General features: G+C 41.5%; 1 protein-coding gene across 1 annotated transcript in view; it reads left to right on the top strand.

Moving 5' to 3' along the window:
- The window catches only part of bin3 (bridging integrator 3), a 51468-nt gene that overhangs the window by 15316 nt on the left and 19739 nt on the right, over positions 1 to 16413 (top strand). Inside the window, exons 4-5 of the mRNA XM_015972352.3 lie at positions 7554 to 7615; positions 11135 to 11271. Coding sequence (XP_015827838.3) covers positions 7554 to 7615; positions 11135 to 11271 — 199 coding nt within the window. The remainder of the gene's footprint in view (positions 1 to 7553; positions 7616 to 11134; positions 11272 to 16413) is intronic.

The raw sequence follows: 16413 nt of genomic DNA, 5'->3' as shown, positions 1-16413 counted from the left end.
GGGGGGGGTGTTAATCGGAAAAGATCGGAAATCGAATTAAAGCAAATAAAATCGGAGATTTTTTGGCCATATCGCCCAGCCCTAACCACCAGCATGCAAATGTGTGTGTGTGTGTGTGCATCAACTGTGTTCAAGATCTGAAACATGTAGGAATCATGTCTCTGAGATCTCGTTTTCCAGAAAACTCCCAATGTTTACTCTTGTTTGTCTCCTATTGGGGCCAGACATTCTTTTTATTTTTGCATCTTCATCAGATAAACGTTTTCTTTGTTTCCTCTGAGGCTCCGCCATGATAAACACGTTACAATACCAGGTATAACCAGGTATAGCTTGTCTGTTCTGAGGTGTAAGCATGGATTTCCGTAAACCGTGACTTTGTGAGACTTCAGGGCAGCAGTCCGGACAGGCTGAAGTTGCAAACGTGGTATCCTCCTCACAAGGGGCTGAGAGAGACTTTACATTCACCCTGTAAAGGGTTGTTTTTACACATAAAAACATGAAAACATTGCTTAGTATGCTTTTAAAAATGGATTAACAGTTTATAACAAAGTCTTTTTGTGTTTATAAACTTCTGTAAGATTTTTCCTTTAGCTGCTAGCTCTCTAGTCTGTTAAACCAGTTCCCAGCACTTTTCTTTTTGAGAAAAATATTAGTCATTTAGAGGATGAAGACATTCTGCATTGTTATTTTTAGTCATTTGTTTGATGGGTTTTTGTTTGTAATATTTTGAAAAATTAAGAACTTATAGACTTATTAAATATTTCTACAGTGTTTGTGTGAAACTGGAGACCAGAGTTGAGAGCGCTTAAAATCCTAAGGCTTCAGGTTATAGAAACTCCCTGAGGGCCTAGCAAAATGAGTGGGAGCACAGTTTTCTAGTCGGGTTTTGTTGAGTAGGAGGGCCCTTTATCAAGAAGGAGTGGTACCAATAGACCTTATGGATGAGTCAGAGCAGCAGGCATGTGCAGACATTTAGATTCTCCACCCCAGAGATCCATATCAACACATCATGTTGCATCTGAGGCCTAAAGGCTCACTGGCACAAGCCAACAGTAATGTTTCTTATTTGTTAATGATGACATTTTATTTTGAATAATTTCAGGTGTATATCATAAAATATAATCTAAAAATAAAAAGGTCCTTTAGTAAAGAAGCAGGATTTTCCAAACTAAAGGGAGACAGATGAGTTTTCTGTTCAATGCTGATTGTACTAAAAATAAAAGTTCTGTATACATATTTCTATAGTGATTGAAAATGTGTTATTTTTGTACAACAGTAGATATTTGATTAGTGTTTGACATTACCATGATTAGCATAGTGGTTGTAATTATGTTCATTTGCTGGTTTTAAAAGCAGTTGAATAATGATTGACATAAAATCATTTTCTGTATTTTTCATTCATGACAACTCTACTAGAAAAATGCTAAATAAACAATTAAAACTGTAATTAGCATCAATAATTGAATTAACATTTAATATGTCCTTTTTCCCAGAAATAAATCACCAATATCTGGTGAATTAGACATTATAGTTGACTTTTCTATTTTCTCTCAAATGTGTCTCTCAATGACATCTGCTTGTGTTAGCTCTACAAGACACTTTTACAGCAGATCTTCAGTTATGTACCAACATTTTGGACAAATGTAATCTTTGATACAGTGATGCGGGCGTTGTACCGGTCTGTCGTGGTGAAGAAAGAGCTGAGCCAGAAGGCGAAGAACCTCACGATTTACCACTTGATCTACGTTCTAACCCTCACCTATGGTCATGAGCAATGGGTAGTGACCAAAAGAACGAGATCGTGGATACAAGTGGCCAAAGTGAGTTTTCTCCACAGGGTTAGCTGGGCTTTCCCTTAGAGATAGGGTGGGAACCTCGGTCATCCGGGAGGGGCTTGGAGTAGATACACTGCCCCTCCACATCGAGAAGAGCCAGTTGAGGTGGCTCAGGCATCTTATTAGGATTTCTCCTGGATGCCTCCTTGGTGAGGTTTTCCAAGCACGTCCAACCGGGAGGAGGTGTAAAGGGAGACCTAGGACACGTTGGAGGGGCAGCCACATCTGCAGTTATGCGGGCATTGTACCTGTCTGTCGTGGTGAAGAGAGAGCTAAGTCAGAAGGGGAAGCTCTTGATTTACCAGTCGATCTACGTTCCTACCCTCACCAATGGTCACCAGCTTTAGGTAGTGAGCGAAAGAACGAGAATCGGATACAAGCGGCCGAAATTAGTTTTCTCTGCAGGGTGTCTGGGCTCTCCCTTAGAGATAGGACAAGAAGCTCGGTTATCCGGGAGGGGCTTGGAGTAGACCCGCTGCTCCTCCACATCGAGAGGCACCAGTTGAGGTGGCTCAGGCATCTGGTCAGGATGCCTCCTGGACGCCTCCCTGGTGATGTTTACCGAGCACGTCCAACTGGGATGAGACATAAAGGGAGACCCAGGACACGCTGGAGGGACTACGTCTCTCACCTGGCCAGGGAACACCTTGGTATTCCCCTGGAGGAGCTGGCCCAAGTGGCTGGGGAGAGGAAAGTCCGGGCCTCTTGACTTAGGCTACTGGCCCTGTGACCCGCCTCCGGATAAGCGGAGGAAAATGGATGGATGTGTTGTTTGGGTTTCTCGATCTGACCTCCAGTATTGGATCAGGTCTTGATTGAATACTTTAGATCAGCTGTTTACACTAAGGTAATTGGCACAGACGCTCATTACCAATCACAAGTTATTTAAAACATACAGCACTTACATCGTTTGAAAAATACAAAACAATGACAACAATTACAACTCTTGAGTGTGATGCTGTTTTCTTGTAAAACTTGTATACCTACTGCTGCCCCAAAGTTCCCCAGTTGGGAAGATGTGGTATTATGTTTGAAATTAGTGCAACCTGTCCTGAGCTGTTCTCTGTTATTGTTGCACAAAACTTTGCCGTCCTTACAGAATCTTTACAGTGAGAATTAACATTTTTGACTTAAACATGTTTGTTTCACCGTAATCAAGATAGTCTAGAAAACATAACATTAAAGGGCATTTATAATTGTCTGATACACGTTTTTCAAAGAAAACATTTTAATTTAAAGATGCATTTTTTCCCCCTGTTGCAACTAATTGAACCTGTACAGGCAGGTGTTTTTTCCAAGTGGTTCTTCTTCTGGATAAGGTTTGGTAGAAGTTCTGCTCTTGGCCAACAGCTGAGAGCAAATTCCTGCTTTTGTGTGAATGGCAGTCACCTAAAAGGAATTTTGTGCAAATTGTCAAATGTGGAGTAATGCCCATTCATTACCAAGTATTACACTCAAGGTGCTTGAAAGGCAGTTCAGTTTGTGTTATTTAGGCCTAATGTTGGGACATCAGTGCACATGGCAGCAGCTGCACCAGTGGGTGCCTTATTATCACTTTTGGGAAAGATTCGAGACTCATTGTCGGCGTGCTGAGAGACTAGAGAAGATGCAACAGTAATGTGCAACACATTTTAATGTAGGAGGTAGTAAATGGAATTTGAGTTTCACACGTGCAAACAAGAATTATAGGAATGCATTGAGAGTGTACAGGTTTCAAAATGTGGTAGATTGTTTACAGTACAGGAAGGATCATCCTACAGCATGGTCTATGAAAGGAAGGATTTACCTGCTGTTACCGTTTGTTCCCATCAGTTTTTTTATCACTTGGTTAGAGGTGATTTATTTCTGATTAAAATCAGTCACTCTGAGTTTTTTTGCAGACTGAACATGGAAATAGTCTCCTACACTTATCTCCTGCATTAGCTTCTGAAAGAATATAGACGGTGAAACTCTAGGATATGAAAAACCTGACAGATCAAAGTCAAGAGGTCGCTTGGACTCACTCTTCTTGGCTCTCGACGAGGAAGGCTGTTGTTTTAGCATCAAGGAAACAATATTGAATGTCTCGGCTAGTAGAAGCTAACTGTTAGCATCAGCAACTCAACCACACAGCAGAAGCTCCTCCTGGCTTGTGTTATTTGTGGAGATAAAACATCAGTGTCGTAGAGTAAACTCAGTCAGTGGTAGAGTTGCGTTGCTGTTATCCAATCTGAGGCATCCTAATATCAGGAAATAAGGCTCCAAATCCTGCAGTCTGCTAGCCTAGTGAACTAGACCAAATTCTTGCTTTGCAAAGTTTGGTCTAGGAATGCTCCACTGGAACCTCTGCAGCCCCAACAGCATTCTGGTTGGCCAATCACAGCTCTCTAGAGGGGTTTCAAACACATAAAGAGTTGTGACTGGTCCATCATGGTGGGCCAATCATAGTGCTCTATCTGCTTAGTGAACAAATCACAGAGCTTTATCTGCTTTGTGGGCCAATCAGGGCACTCTATATGCCTGGTGGGTGGGATGATGCAACAGAGTGAAACAAGAGTATGTCACATTCATTGTCCAGTGGAATGCGGAGATCATTTGAAAGACAACAGAAGAACCCGCCCCACAACCGAGAGCCATCATTGGAGTGTTGCCAGACTAAATAATACATTTATTTAGTCTGGCTTGCCAGGCTAGCAGTCTGCTGCAGCAGACTTGTCCGTGTTGATCCAGTCATTTTGGGGATTTCAAGAGGCAGAGTCAAAAAACTTTACATGTTTAAAATAGGTCTTAATTAATGAAAGTCTGAACTTCTGCATGAATTTTAATTACATGAACAATAACATCATCTTAATGTAGACAAAAACAATTTTTACTTGTAGGAGAAAAAAAAAGACTTGCAGCTCAATCAGAGTTTGTTTCTGACTAGGGCTGGGCGATATGGCAAAAATAGAATCTCACGATTTTTCCAATATTTTATCACGATTTCGATTTCATCACGATTTTTTATCCATGAATAGCATAACTTCAATTGCGTATTAAAGAAGAGAAACATTGAATAAATAAACATTTAGTCATATTAGGGATAATCAACACAGTGCTAACACACTTATATTTTAAACTCACACCAGAGATGATAAAAGCCCTGAGAGAAACAATTACAAAAATCAGTTTTTCTCGTTTTTCAAGTAACTTAACATAAATTAAAATCGTAAACATATTTAAAGTGCAAACATGTCAATTGCAAACATATTGTGCAAACATTAACTTGTTCAAAATACTATGTAGCTCCCAGTTGCTCATGTAGTGGATAGTTAAGCTCAAATACGGCTCTGATGTGCGGCTGGACCAGAGATCGCTTGTGGTAGCAAAAAACTGCACATTCTGAATATTTTCTGCAACGCTCACTTTGCATTCAACGTACATGCGTGGAATGGCGCTGTTCGAAAAATACTTGCGGCTGGAAAACTCGTAGCGCGGATCCAATGTTTTTATCATGTTCTTAAATCCCACTCCTACTGTTCGCACAGGACACAAATCTTTAACCAAGTGGTACGTCACTGCATCTGTCACGCTGTTCCATTGTCTGCCATCTCTGTCGTAGGGAGTGAGTTTTGTGTGTTTCTGTTAGCGTTTGCTGCCAGGAAGAAGCACTAGCCGCTGCCGCTGCAGCCGCATGCTTTTTAGCTTTAGCTGCCAGCTGCCTCTCATTTTATTGTTTGGGATGCCTTCTTTTCAAGTGATTAAACAAGTTTGTGGTGTTTGCCATCACTTGCCTTGACGCTCTCCTTGCAAACTTTGCAAATGACGTTTCACTGCTCTTTGTCATCTGGTGACGGACGAGGCGTTCCTCTTCGGAACGAAAACTTCGTTGTCGCTCTCAGCCGCGGCCGAAGCCATGTTTGTTCACACACAGGTGAAAACAAGCGGGGCACTAATATATTACTATGACTCACTCTGATTGGTTAAGGGTCAAACAAAGGCGTGTCATTCGCCGGAGGTAAGTTCCCTTTTCATTCAGAGGCAGAATTTCAACAGCAGAGCTGTGAATCGTGATAAGAAGGTCTCTCAAAAATGACAGACCATCAGATGTGTAGATCGTAAAATGGTCTAAAATCATCATATTGCCCAGCCCTATTTCTGACCACAACTTCTAAACAACCCAAGTTTCAGAACTGAAGAAGCCACTTGGATGAGAGGAAAAACATCTTAAAGATAACCAGAAATTTCTGGATTTTTTCAGTTAAAACTCTAAGGATGATCATTTTAATCAGTAACTGAACAAATACTTACAAGTTAAAGTGAGAGTCAAGGCATGGGTGGAGACGTAGTTCATCTACACTTCCTGTTAGGAAAACGCGTCTGAAAGAGGTGTCGCCTGGCGGACCGAGAGAGCGAGACTGAGGCAGTAATAGGACCCCCCAACCCCCCCCCCCCCCCCCCGTGTGATGTCTGAGTTTCTCAATCTACAAACGAGTTGTTAATGAGCGCGTGCGCACCCGCACGTGCACACACTCACAGAAGACATACCGCTCAGGAGAAAAGCAGACACAGATTCTGCAGCATTCTGGAGGATTTCCTGTTAAATGTGGCCATTAGATGAAAAGGGGAGGAGGGTGTTTGTTTTCAAGGAGGCGAGTGGCTCAGAGCGCTAATGTGTCATATTGGCAGGTGAGTGGCTGAGCCAGGTGGAGCTGCGGCTGCCTCACCTGGAGGCCAGTGCAGCGCAGCCACGTAGTACTTTGTTGACAACGTCACGTTTTTCAGCTTAGCCATCAACCACAGCTGATTCTAAATAAATGTGGAGTAGAGTTTTAACCTGAAGATGGAGATATAATTATGGTTTTGGGCTGAAATATTCAATTTAAAGTAAGTCTGCCACACTACTAATTACACGTGTGCAGCACCATTAGACACTCATCTATACAGGTTATCAGCAAAAAAAAGTTAATTTAGGCGTTGCTTGCTCATTGAAGAATAAACTAAATACCCAAACCTGGTTATTGTTAATAAAACTGACTTTATGCATCCTTTACATTATTTGAACAAAATATATAAAACCAGCATAAATATTATTTTCGTTATTATTTGCAGACACACAAATGTGAAGTCATTAAACCAGTATGCATATTAAAACATCTTAAATAAACAAACAATATTACATTTTATTTTACTTTTCTAATGTACCCTCTGTATTTGCCCGAGAAAACATTTAGTGAGTTTCCTTCTGAGCTTCTGAACATATAAAAAAGTCTTTGAAATGATGGAAGTGAGACCGTTCAACGTTGCAATTTTGATCAAACCGGGAGAAGCGATGTGATAGCGGTCTCTTGGGAGAGCCTAAACCCCTTTCTGGCCCTAATTGATATAATGAATGGCACATATTTTTAGATTCCCTAGTTTGGTAATTGCCTTTTTACCACCCATCAGTTGAATATGTGGAGTGGAATGATTGAAAACATTAATGCTTTAGAGCAGAAATGTAGTTTACAGAGACAACAAGGGTCTCCTGTATTGGTAATTAGGTAACAAGTTTTATGTGCAAGCAATGAAATGTGTAATTCTATCATTTTACATTAATTTGATCTACTTTTTTGGTATTTTAATTCCACATCTGTATGTCTTTGATGTCAACATTTAGACTAAATGAAATTGTTTTTCATTTAGAATCTTACAGGTCGGTGTTTTAGGGTTAGTGCCGTTTTATGTAAGACGTTATCCATTTGTCTTCTTGTCCAACAGGCTGGAGGATCAGACTAAGAAGCTTCACAAAGACATGAAGAAAAGCACCGATGCTGATTTAGGTGTGTTCTATCAGAAACTTGTGTTATCAACTGGTTTTTCCTTTGACTCCCACTGACATGCTTAATGTTGCTGAGCAGGTTTTCTTGGTCACAAAGATATGTGGCAGCCAGTTTAATTCATGTGGTCTAAATGTTCACATAGACGAGTAAAACGATCAGCGCTTCCATCACATTTCTTTACAGGTTTTACTGTAACCAATGACGCAGTTGTACAGTCTTTGTTTTACTCCGTAGTTTGCTTATTTTTGCTCTCATCAGATACAGTCTTTATTCAGATTTATTTACTTGATTTGTCAGTTCTTGAGTTTGTGTTTGGGGAAGTAGCAGTCGAAATGGCCTGTGGTTAGTAGTCAGTTGCGTGGGGGGTGGATGAGCGGGGACGGATACAGCAGCTAGAGACTCCTTCATTTCCTCTCCTTTGTGCTCTGGAATATGGATGTCTGCATCATCAAAGTGTCATAGCTGTCAGGGCCTCATTATTGTTAATGGATTCCATCTGTTGCTCAGGTCCCATCTCCAACTCGCACCCGGCGAAGAACCGGACCTTTGCTGAATGTCAGCACTGCGTCGATTACAGGTGCTGGCCAGTAAATTAGAATATCATCAAAAGGTTGAAAATATTTCAGTAATTCCATTCAAAACGTGAAACTTGTACATTATATTCATGCAATGCACACAGACCAATGTATTTCCAATGTTCATTACATTTAAATTTGATATTCATAAGTGACAACTAATGAAAACTCCAAATTTGGTATCTCAAAAAATTAGAATATTCTGAAAAGGCTGAATATAGAAGACACCTGCTGCCACTCTAATCAGCTGATTTACTCAAAACACCTGCAAAGGCCTTTAAAAGGTCCCTCAGTCTTGTTTTGAAGGCACCACAATCATGGGGAAGACTTCTGACTTAACAGCTGTCCAAAAGACAATCATTGACACCTTGCACAAGGAGGGCAAGACACAAAAGGTGATTGCTAAAGAAGCTGGCTGTTCGCAGAGCTCTGTGTCCAAGCACATTAACAGACAGGCGAAGGGACGGAAAAAATGTGGTAGAAAAAAGTGTACAAGCTCTAGGGATAACCGCACCCTGCAGAGAATTGTGACGACAAACCCATTCAAAAATGTGGGGGAGATCCACAAAGAGTGGACTGCAGCTGGAGTCAGCGCTTCAAGAACCACCACGAGGAGACTCATGAAAGACATGGGATTCAGGTGTCGCATTCCGTGTGTCAAGCCACTCTTGAACAAGAAACAGCGCAAGAAGCGTCTCGCCTGGGCCAAGGACAAAAAGGACTGGACTGATGCTGAGTGGTCCAAAGTTATGTTTTCTGATGAAAGCAAGTTCTGCATTTCCTTTGGAAATCAAGGACCCAGAGTCTGGAGGAAGAGCGGAGAAGCACAGAATCCACGTTGCATGAGGTCCAGTGTAAAGTTTCCACCGTCAGTGATGGTGTGGGGTGCCATGTCATCTGCCGGTGTTGGCCCACTCTGTTTCCTGAGGTCCAGGGTCAATGCAGCCGTCTACCAGGAAGTTTTAGAGCACTTCATGCTTCCTGCTGCTGACCAACTTTATGGGGATGCAGACTTCACCTTTCAACAGGACTTGGCACCTGCACACAGTGCCAAAACCACCAGCACCTGGTTCAAGGACCATGGTATCCCTGTCCTTGATTGGCCAGCAAACTCGCCTGACCTTAACCCCATAGAAAATCTATGGGGTATTGTGAAGCGGAGGATGCAATACGCTAGACCCAACAATGCAGAGGAGCTGAAGACGACTATCAGAGCAACCTGGGCTCTCATAACACCTGAGCAGTGCCACAGACTGATCGAGTCCATGCCACGCCGCATTACTGCAGTTATTGAGGCAAAAGGAGCCCCGACTAAGTATTGAGTGCTATACATGCACATTCTTTTCATGTTCATTCTTTTCAGTTGGCCAACATTAGAGAAACAAACATTTTTTCATTGGCCTTTAGAATATTCTAATTTTCTGAGATACCAGATTTGATGTTTTCATTGGTTGTCACCTATAAATATCAAAATTAAACGTAATAAACATCGGAAATACATTGGTCTGTGTGCATTGCATGAATATAATGTACAAGTTTCACGTTTTGAATGGAATTACTGAAATATTTTCAACCTTTTGATGATATTCTAATTTACTGGCCAGCACCTGTACACTACTACTATACTTGTCTTCATTCATGAAGTCAAAGGTAGTGAACCGTCACATTAGGGCCATCATTACCCTTTAGAGGTCAATCATAGTACAATTCCACTCAAACTACAGAAGAACCAGATAGCTTTAGAAATACCCAACCGACCGTCATCTCTTATGCATCACTACCAGCAGACTGGCCGGGTCACCGTTTGTCTGTCAGCTGTTTCTCCACTGAGTATTCCTCAGACACACTCCTACTCTGCTGCTTTGGATCACAGCTGCCAACTGCGCAGTCTGCTCTGCTAAGCTCAGCGATCTCTGTAAGCTCATCTTTGTGAGGCGGTTCATTTGGAGTCTGATCGTGGGACAAGTGACTCACAAAGAGTGAGGTGAATGACTTATGGGCCATTCCCATCTGTACCGGGTCGGCCCGGGCCGGGTAGCCCCAGTCGGCCCCAGCCTGGCCCGGTTGATTTCACACATCCTTGTCTTAAGCCCATGTGGGCTGATTCTACCCACCAATCAGAGGCTTGCTCTAATGGAAGGTGTGAATTTGCTGTAAGCAGTGGGTGTGTTGGCCCTGGTCGGCCTGAAGCAGACCCCCTCGAGAAGAGGGCTGAGAATGAGCCTTGGTTGGCCCGGAAAAATACCAGGCCACCCAGATATGTAAACAACCTACGCTACCTGGCCCGGGCCGACCCGGTACAGATGGGAATGGCCCATTAGAGGACTGCCATGCTGGATGTGTAGCCACCCCGCAGGAAGTAGAGATTCTGTGCCAGCTGGTTTGCAGCAATGAACCATGAAGAAGAAAATGCTTACAAATAGCACTTAAAATGTTACAGATCCTCTTATTGATTTCATTACTTGATTATTTACACTTAGTTTACTTGCTCATGAGACCTCAGGGTCATCTTTTGACTTCCATGAGCCTTTACTAACACATCTTTCTTATAACAGCCAGGAGATTTATTACAGTGATAAAAATATACAGATTTATGAACATTTGTTTAAAGAGCATCTCGATCAAGCAGAATAACTTTGTTTTGACAGTAAATCATAATCTGATGTGTGCTTTGTTACTAAAAGTGTTGTGTTCAGATTAAAAACTATTTCTGCTTTCAGGAAGAAAAAAAAAACATTTTTTTTGTTCTGGTAAATATTCAATAATGCTGGCAGCCCAGCCAACCTATCTGATTTTCACAATGGAGCCAGCATTGGGCCATCTTGTTGCCTCGTGCACAGAAACTTTCTTTTAGATACCCTCCCACACAAGGACCACATAACAGCCCATGAAGTGTTTGAAACCACGTTTAACCAGTTTTCTGTTTTGTGTGTGATGCTGTCAGCCATGTCCAAAGCTGCAGTGAAGATCTCTGCAGACCTTTTGAGTAATCCGCTGTGTGAGCAGGACCAGGCCTTCCTGGACTCCATAACTGCTTTGGACACGGCTATGAAAAGGATGGACGCCTTCAATCAGGAGAAGGTCAGACTCAGTTTTGCTTAATTGTTGTATCTCACTCTCAGCGTTTCTTAGCGCTCAGTACGAGTTTTAGAACGGTATCATCAGGTGCTATGTTTCTCTTCAGACATGCAGGAGAAGAACCTGAGAAGATTCTGTCTAAATTAGACATGTTAGTCAATGTTACGCTGAAACTATCCGTATGTATTGCCTTCTGCTGTTTTCAGAGAAGCATCTGTGGTATCATCCTCTATAAGCTCAATACACTGGTTATCAGCTGATGCATTAATGACTCACTGATGTCTAAAATAACTCCAGTACAATAGATGGGGTCTTCTCCATCAGAAACTTTCCCCTGCTGCAAAATTCATAAGAGTTGCTCACAGCTTTTGGAGGGCACAGATATATTGGTTTGCTTGCATAAAACAAATACTTGGCTTCTGTTCAAACTTTTTTTCCCTATTGATGATTCATCCGATGTAGTGTCTAAAAAGGGGGAGCATTAGTAACGGGCATGAATTTATAAAACTAAAAACGGACAAACCTGAACTTCCTCTGAGTTGGCTTCAGCAGGGCAGAATAAACCTCATTCATACTCAGTGTTGGGAAAGTTACTTTTAAAAAGTAGTTAATTATAGATACTAATTACTTTGTCAAAAAATAACTCAGTTACTGAGTTACGAGATTATAAAAGTAACTAATTACCAAGAAAAATAACTACTTAGTTACTTTTTTCATTAAAGAATGCAAGAAAAATGGGTTAATTGAATTTACTTAATTTACTATAAATTACTACAATAGTGAAATATAAATGACTAATGACTGGAACATAATAAAATGTGTGTCAAAATGTTTTTTATAAACCTGAATTATTTAAATAAATAAGCACTTAACAGGAGGAACTACTAACAGGAACATTACACTTATCTAGACTATTAAAAGGTCACTGTGTGATGTTTAACAAGACCCCAATCAGCTAACGTTTATAATAGCAAATAGAAACACCTGTAAAAGTTCCCGAGCCTTTAAATGGTCTCTCAGTCTAGTTAAATTACAGAAATGAATGTAATTTTGCACAGTGTTTTAATTTTTCCAGCTTCACATAATTGTGTGTTATTTAGGGCTGCAACAAACGATTATTTGGATAATCGATTAATCGTATGGGGTCTCGACACGATTAATCGATTAATCGGATTACATAGGGACATTTTTTAAAACTGCTAGGGAAACGTTATTTTTCTCATTCCTTCACTTTATTAAACACAACATTATTAGAAAACAGTTCCATAGCAGAAAAACAACATGCCATCACCTAAATTGTCTTATAAGGTGTATAGACAGAGACCCTAAGCTACACCTATCTGTGACCTAAAATGCTTGGTCCAAGTTAAACAGCTTAAAGAGCAAGTCAACCCCTACCAGAGTCTAACTCCACTCCCGCTTCATGTTTGAAAAATGCAACACATGCTGTTGCCTGGCAGACCGAGAGGGCGGAGCCGCTAACAAATACACACACACTCAGGCTCACGACAGCATTGCGGCATCATAATGTACCAGTTTACATCATAGCATACTTCTTAGCCAATAGCTGTGGCAGATTTAAATTAAAATACAGTGCAGAGTTTTTACCTGACAACGGCACAACACTGCCAGTTTTAGGCAGAATATTTAAATTTTAACTAAGATGCACTGAAGTGCCAAATTATTGACGACACGTGTCTGCAGCATGATTAGACACTCGTTTATTTAGTTTATCAGCAAAAAAAGTTTATTTGGGGGTGACTTGCTCTTTAAGGGCAATTCTCATCTGTTTTGTTTGATCTCATCTGTAGACATTTATTATAATTGGAGATGTCAAACAACTAATTTTTAAATGTAATTAAACATAGGCTGTGAATTAATCAAAATTAATCACTATTTCCAAAAATGACTGAAAAATACCAAATAAAACAAAAGTAAATGAATGCCATCCTCCTTGCGATGATGCCCTGGGCAACTGCCATAAAGTCACATCAAGAAATGCTGCTGATCATTCCAATGATCCCAAATAGACTCACATTAGGCCACATGAAAGCAACTGAACCCAAAAATATATTAACCAGTATATAACTGCACTCTCACACAACACGCCTGCAGCAACAGTTAGGACTCCTCCCTCCCTTTTAAAAGCGTTTTCGCTTCTGAGGACATTGTGTTTGTAAAGCCACATGGTAGTCTGGCCCCGGTGTGATCAACAAGTTTCTGCGGGAATGTGACGGCGGAACCGGTTCGCAGCGGCGCGAGTCCCCCCCCCACCCCACCCCCGCCTATCTAATAGCGTCGCGCTTACAATTTTGTAGACTTTTTTTTAACGAGCTTAGGGCATGTCTAGCCTGTGTAATAATCCGGGGCTTGGGTGAATCACTTTTGGAAAGTTTTTAACTTACCCGGACACCGAGCTCTCTCCTTCCTCACTGATGATTCTGACATGCTTGCGTTTAAGACGCTGCATCATCACCGTAGTATCCCCGTGCCATGCTAAATCTGACCTACAAACTTTGCATGTCTTCGCCTGATTTAACTGAAAATGCTCCCAAACTTTAGAAGTTTTTACTTTTTTGGGGTCTCGCTGCTTCTGCCATGTTCCTCTTACAAACACCTACCGGCTCTCCACCGGTCTGCGCGCAACGGCGGGCAGGAGGGGAGGGGGCTTTTGGAAGAGTTGCGCAACACAACGAATCGATGACGCAATTCGTTGCCAACGCTTTTAGTAATCGATTTTCATCGAATTTATCGATTCGTTGTTGCAGCCCTAGTGTTATTAGTAGCATTTCTGTTGCTGCTAATCTAGCAATGGTTAAATAAATAAATAAAATCCTTTAAAATGACACTAGAACAGGCACAAGCCTGATGGAGGACTTACATTTACTAACTTGGGCCAGACCCAACCACAGAAGAACTGAAGCTGGGTGGTAAACACACACAGGTAGTTCTAATAACACCTGAGCTCCATGACGTTTGAGACTGATGCATCAGTGTTACAGCGGGACTAAAGACATGATCAGAAACAGGTTACAGCTGGATGATCTAGGAAGGTAGAAGATCGTGACGTCTGAGCGGTGAACAGGTGAGCGGACCTTCAGGACATCCCGCTGTCACGCTAAGAAGGTCACGGCTGCAGATCCACACCTGCAGCCGTAGACTATTCATGACGTCTTCCTCGTTCTTCACGGGCCGTGATGCACTTGGATGAAAACATGTGCCTCTTTAGCTCCTGATCAGCTGATGACAGCTTCAACACACCGCACTACTTAACGCACGCATTTCCTTATCAGTAACAGAAACAACGTTTTGTTAAAAGAAGACGGTAATTAATTAGTTTGCTCGTTACTGAAAGAAATATTTTTTTAGTAACGCGGTTATTTTAAATGGCGTTATTCCCATCACTGCTCTGTACAGCATGCAGTGACTGAGACAGTGAGGGTCTCCGCCCACCCGGCCAATCATCATCATGTTTGTAAGTGCGTTACCGACACCTCTCTCCCTGGCTGCATCTGACGTGGCGGTCAGAAAGCCTCACACTGTTGCTCAATGTTCGACAAGCACATAGTAACGCACAACCTTCCGTCCCCAGTAACAGTAACTGAGTTGCAACAGTGGGAAAAGTTATTAATTAGATTATTCCGTTACCCAAAAAAAGAACGCAGTTAGTAACGCCATTATTTTAAACGCCGTTATTCCCATCACTGTTCATACTTGGAGATCCTAATAAACAGGTTTTCCTGCAAACACATTTTTCTTCAGATTGTACAAAATAGTTGTTTGGTTGGCGTCTTTACAGCGTTCACTAATTTAAAAGGCATTTCCTTTAATGTTTCTTCTTCTACTCCTCTGTGCTGTCGGGCAGAACTGCGAGCTATGGAGCATAATCCTGTCTGCGTTTTTCACAGTTATACTTTAGAAGAAATTGTTCTTTAACCTCTTCTATTCAATTGCCAGGATTGTGTTTAGAATTGTTGCCACAGGTAGTTATAATGTGAATCATAATGGCAGCACATGTGTGGTTGCTTAAGGCACTACACTGTGAAGGGTAGGCAGTTAAAAAAGGAAGAGAAAACATGGCTGAACTCCGAGATCAGAAGGTATACACCACTGACTCTTTTTTTCCCCTCCATCATTGTTTTCTTGACTCGTTTCCCTGCCAATTCTAGATTTTTCACACTTGTTCCCTTAATATGCTTTAGTAAAATATTCACCGCTTTTCCCAATATTAGTAGAATAATTTCACGCAGCAGTAAACCAAGAAGGGGGAGGAAGTGAATGCTATAGAAAATGGAGGATAATTGAATTATGTCTCACCTGGAAGTGTAGATATTTGTTATAGAGGATGTCTTATTTATTTACTGTTTTATTTATTTATTTTCTTAATTTAAGTCAATTAAAAATTGAACCATGAGTAGGGTTGCAGGGATTAACCAGGGTTGACTATTAACAGTGGTTAACCCACCATTAAGATGTCAAGATGACACTGCCAATAATAAAAGACAGTAGCGCGGCCCGCACTGTCAAAGATGAAAGTGAAACTGAACGTGCACACGCAGCAGAATCAGAACCAGTGAAAACAACCATCGGGACTGCTCCATTTCCACCTAGGAAGTCTCCTGTGTGGGCATATTTTAGATTCCCAAAGGTGCTAAAGGAGAAACTCGGGGTGATGGCTTCCCCCATCTGCAGATCCTGCAGAAAAGAACTTTGCAACACTCCCATCTTGTTGGCATCATCTCTGAGATCATCACGCAGACAAATAAGTGCCAACTGAGTCAAATAATGTTAGTGACTGAAGTGATTCTACAGTAATGGGCAGCAGTATCTCCGGAGGTAGAGCGGGTTGTCCAGTTATGAGAAGGTTGTAGGTTTGATCCCGGGACCCACCAGAGAATACGGAGCCTAAGTCACGCCCATCTACTTCCAGATCATGAGTCCCCAGAAGAACAAAAAAATGAATGCAAGTTAATGGAGCTAAAAACGCAATTTTCTAATTCCGCTTGTTTTGTGCCATGATTTCACATATGATGTCTGTGAATTTTAAAGAAGCATTTTGATACCAAGAAAGCGCTTATTTTTGCATGGGGGGAAACACTATTCTAGGTTTTGTGTGAAAATAAGTCCAGGACTACGAATGAGCTT

Source organism: Nothobranchius furzeri, chromosome 17, assembly GCF_043380555.1.
Source record: "Nothobranchius furzeri strain GRZ-AD chromosome 17, NfurGRZ-RIMD1, whole genome shotgun sequence".
In the NCBI taxonomy this organism is placed as follows: domain Eukaryota; kingdom Metazoa; phylum Chordata; class Actinopteri; order Cyprinodontiformes; family Nothobranchiidae; genus Nothobranchius; species Nothobranchius furzeri.
This window is presented reverse-complemented; position numbering and strand designations above follow the sequence as displayed.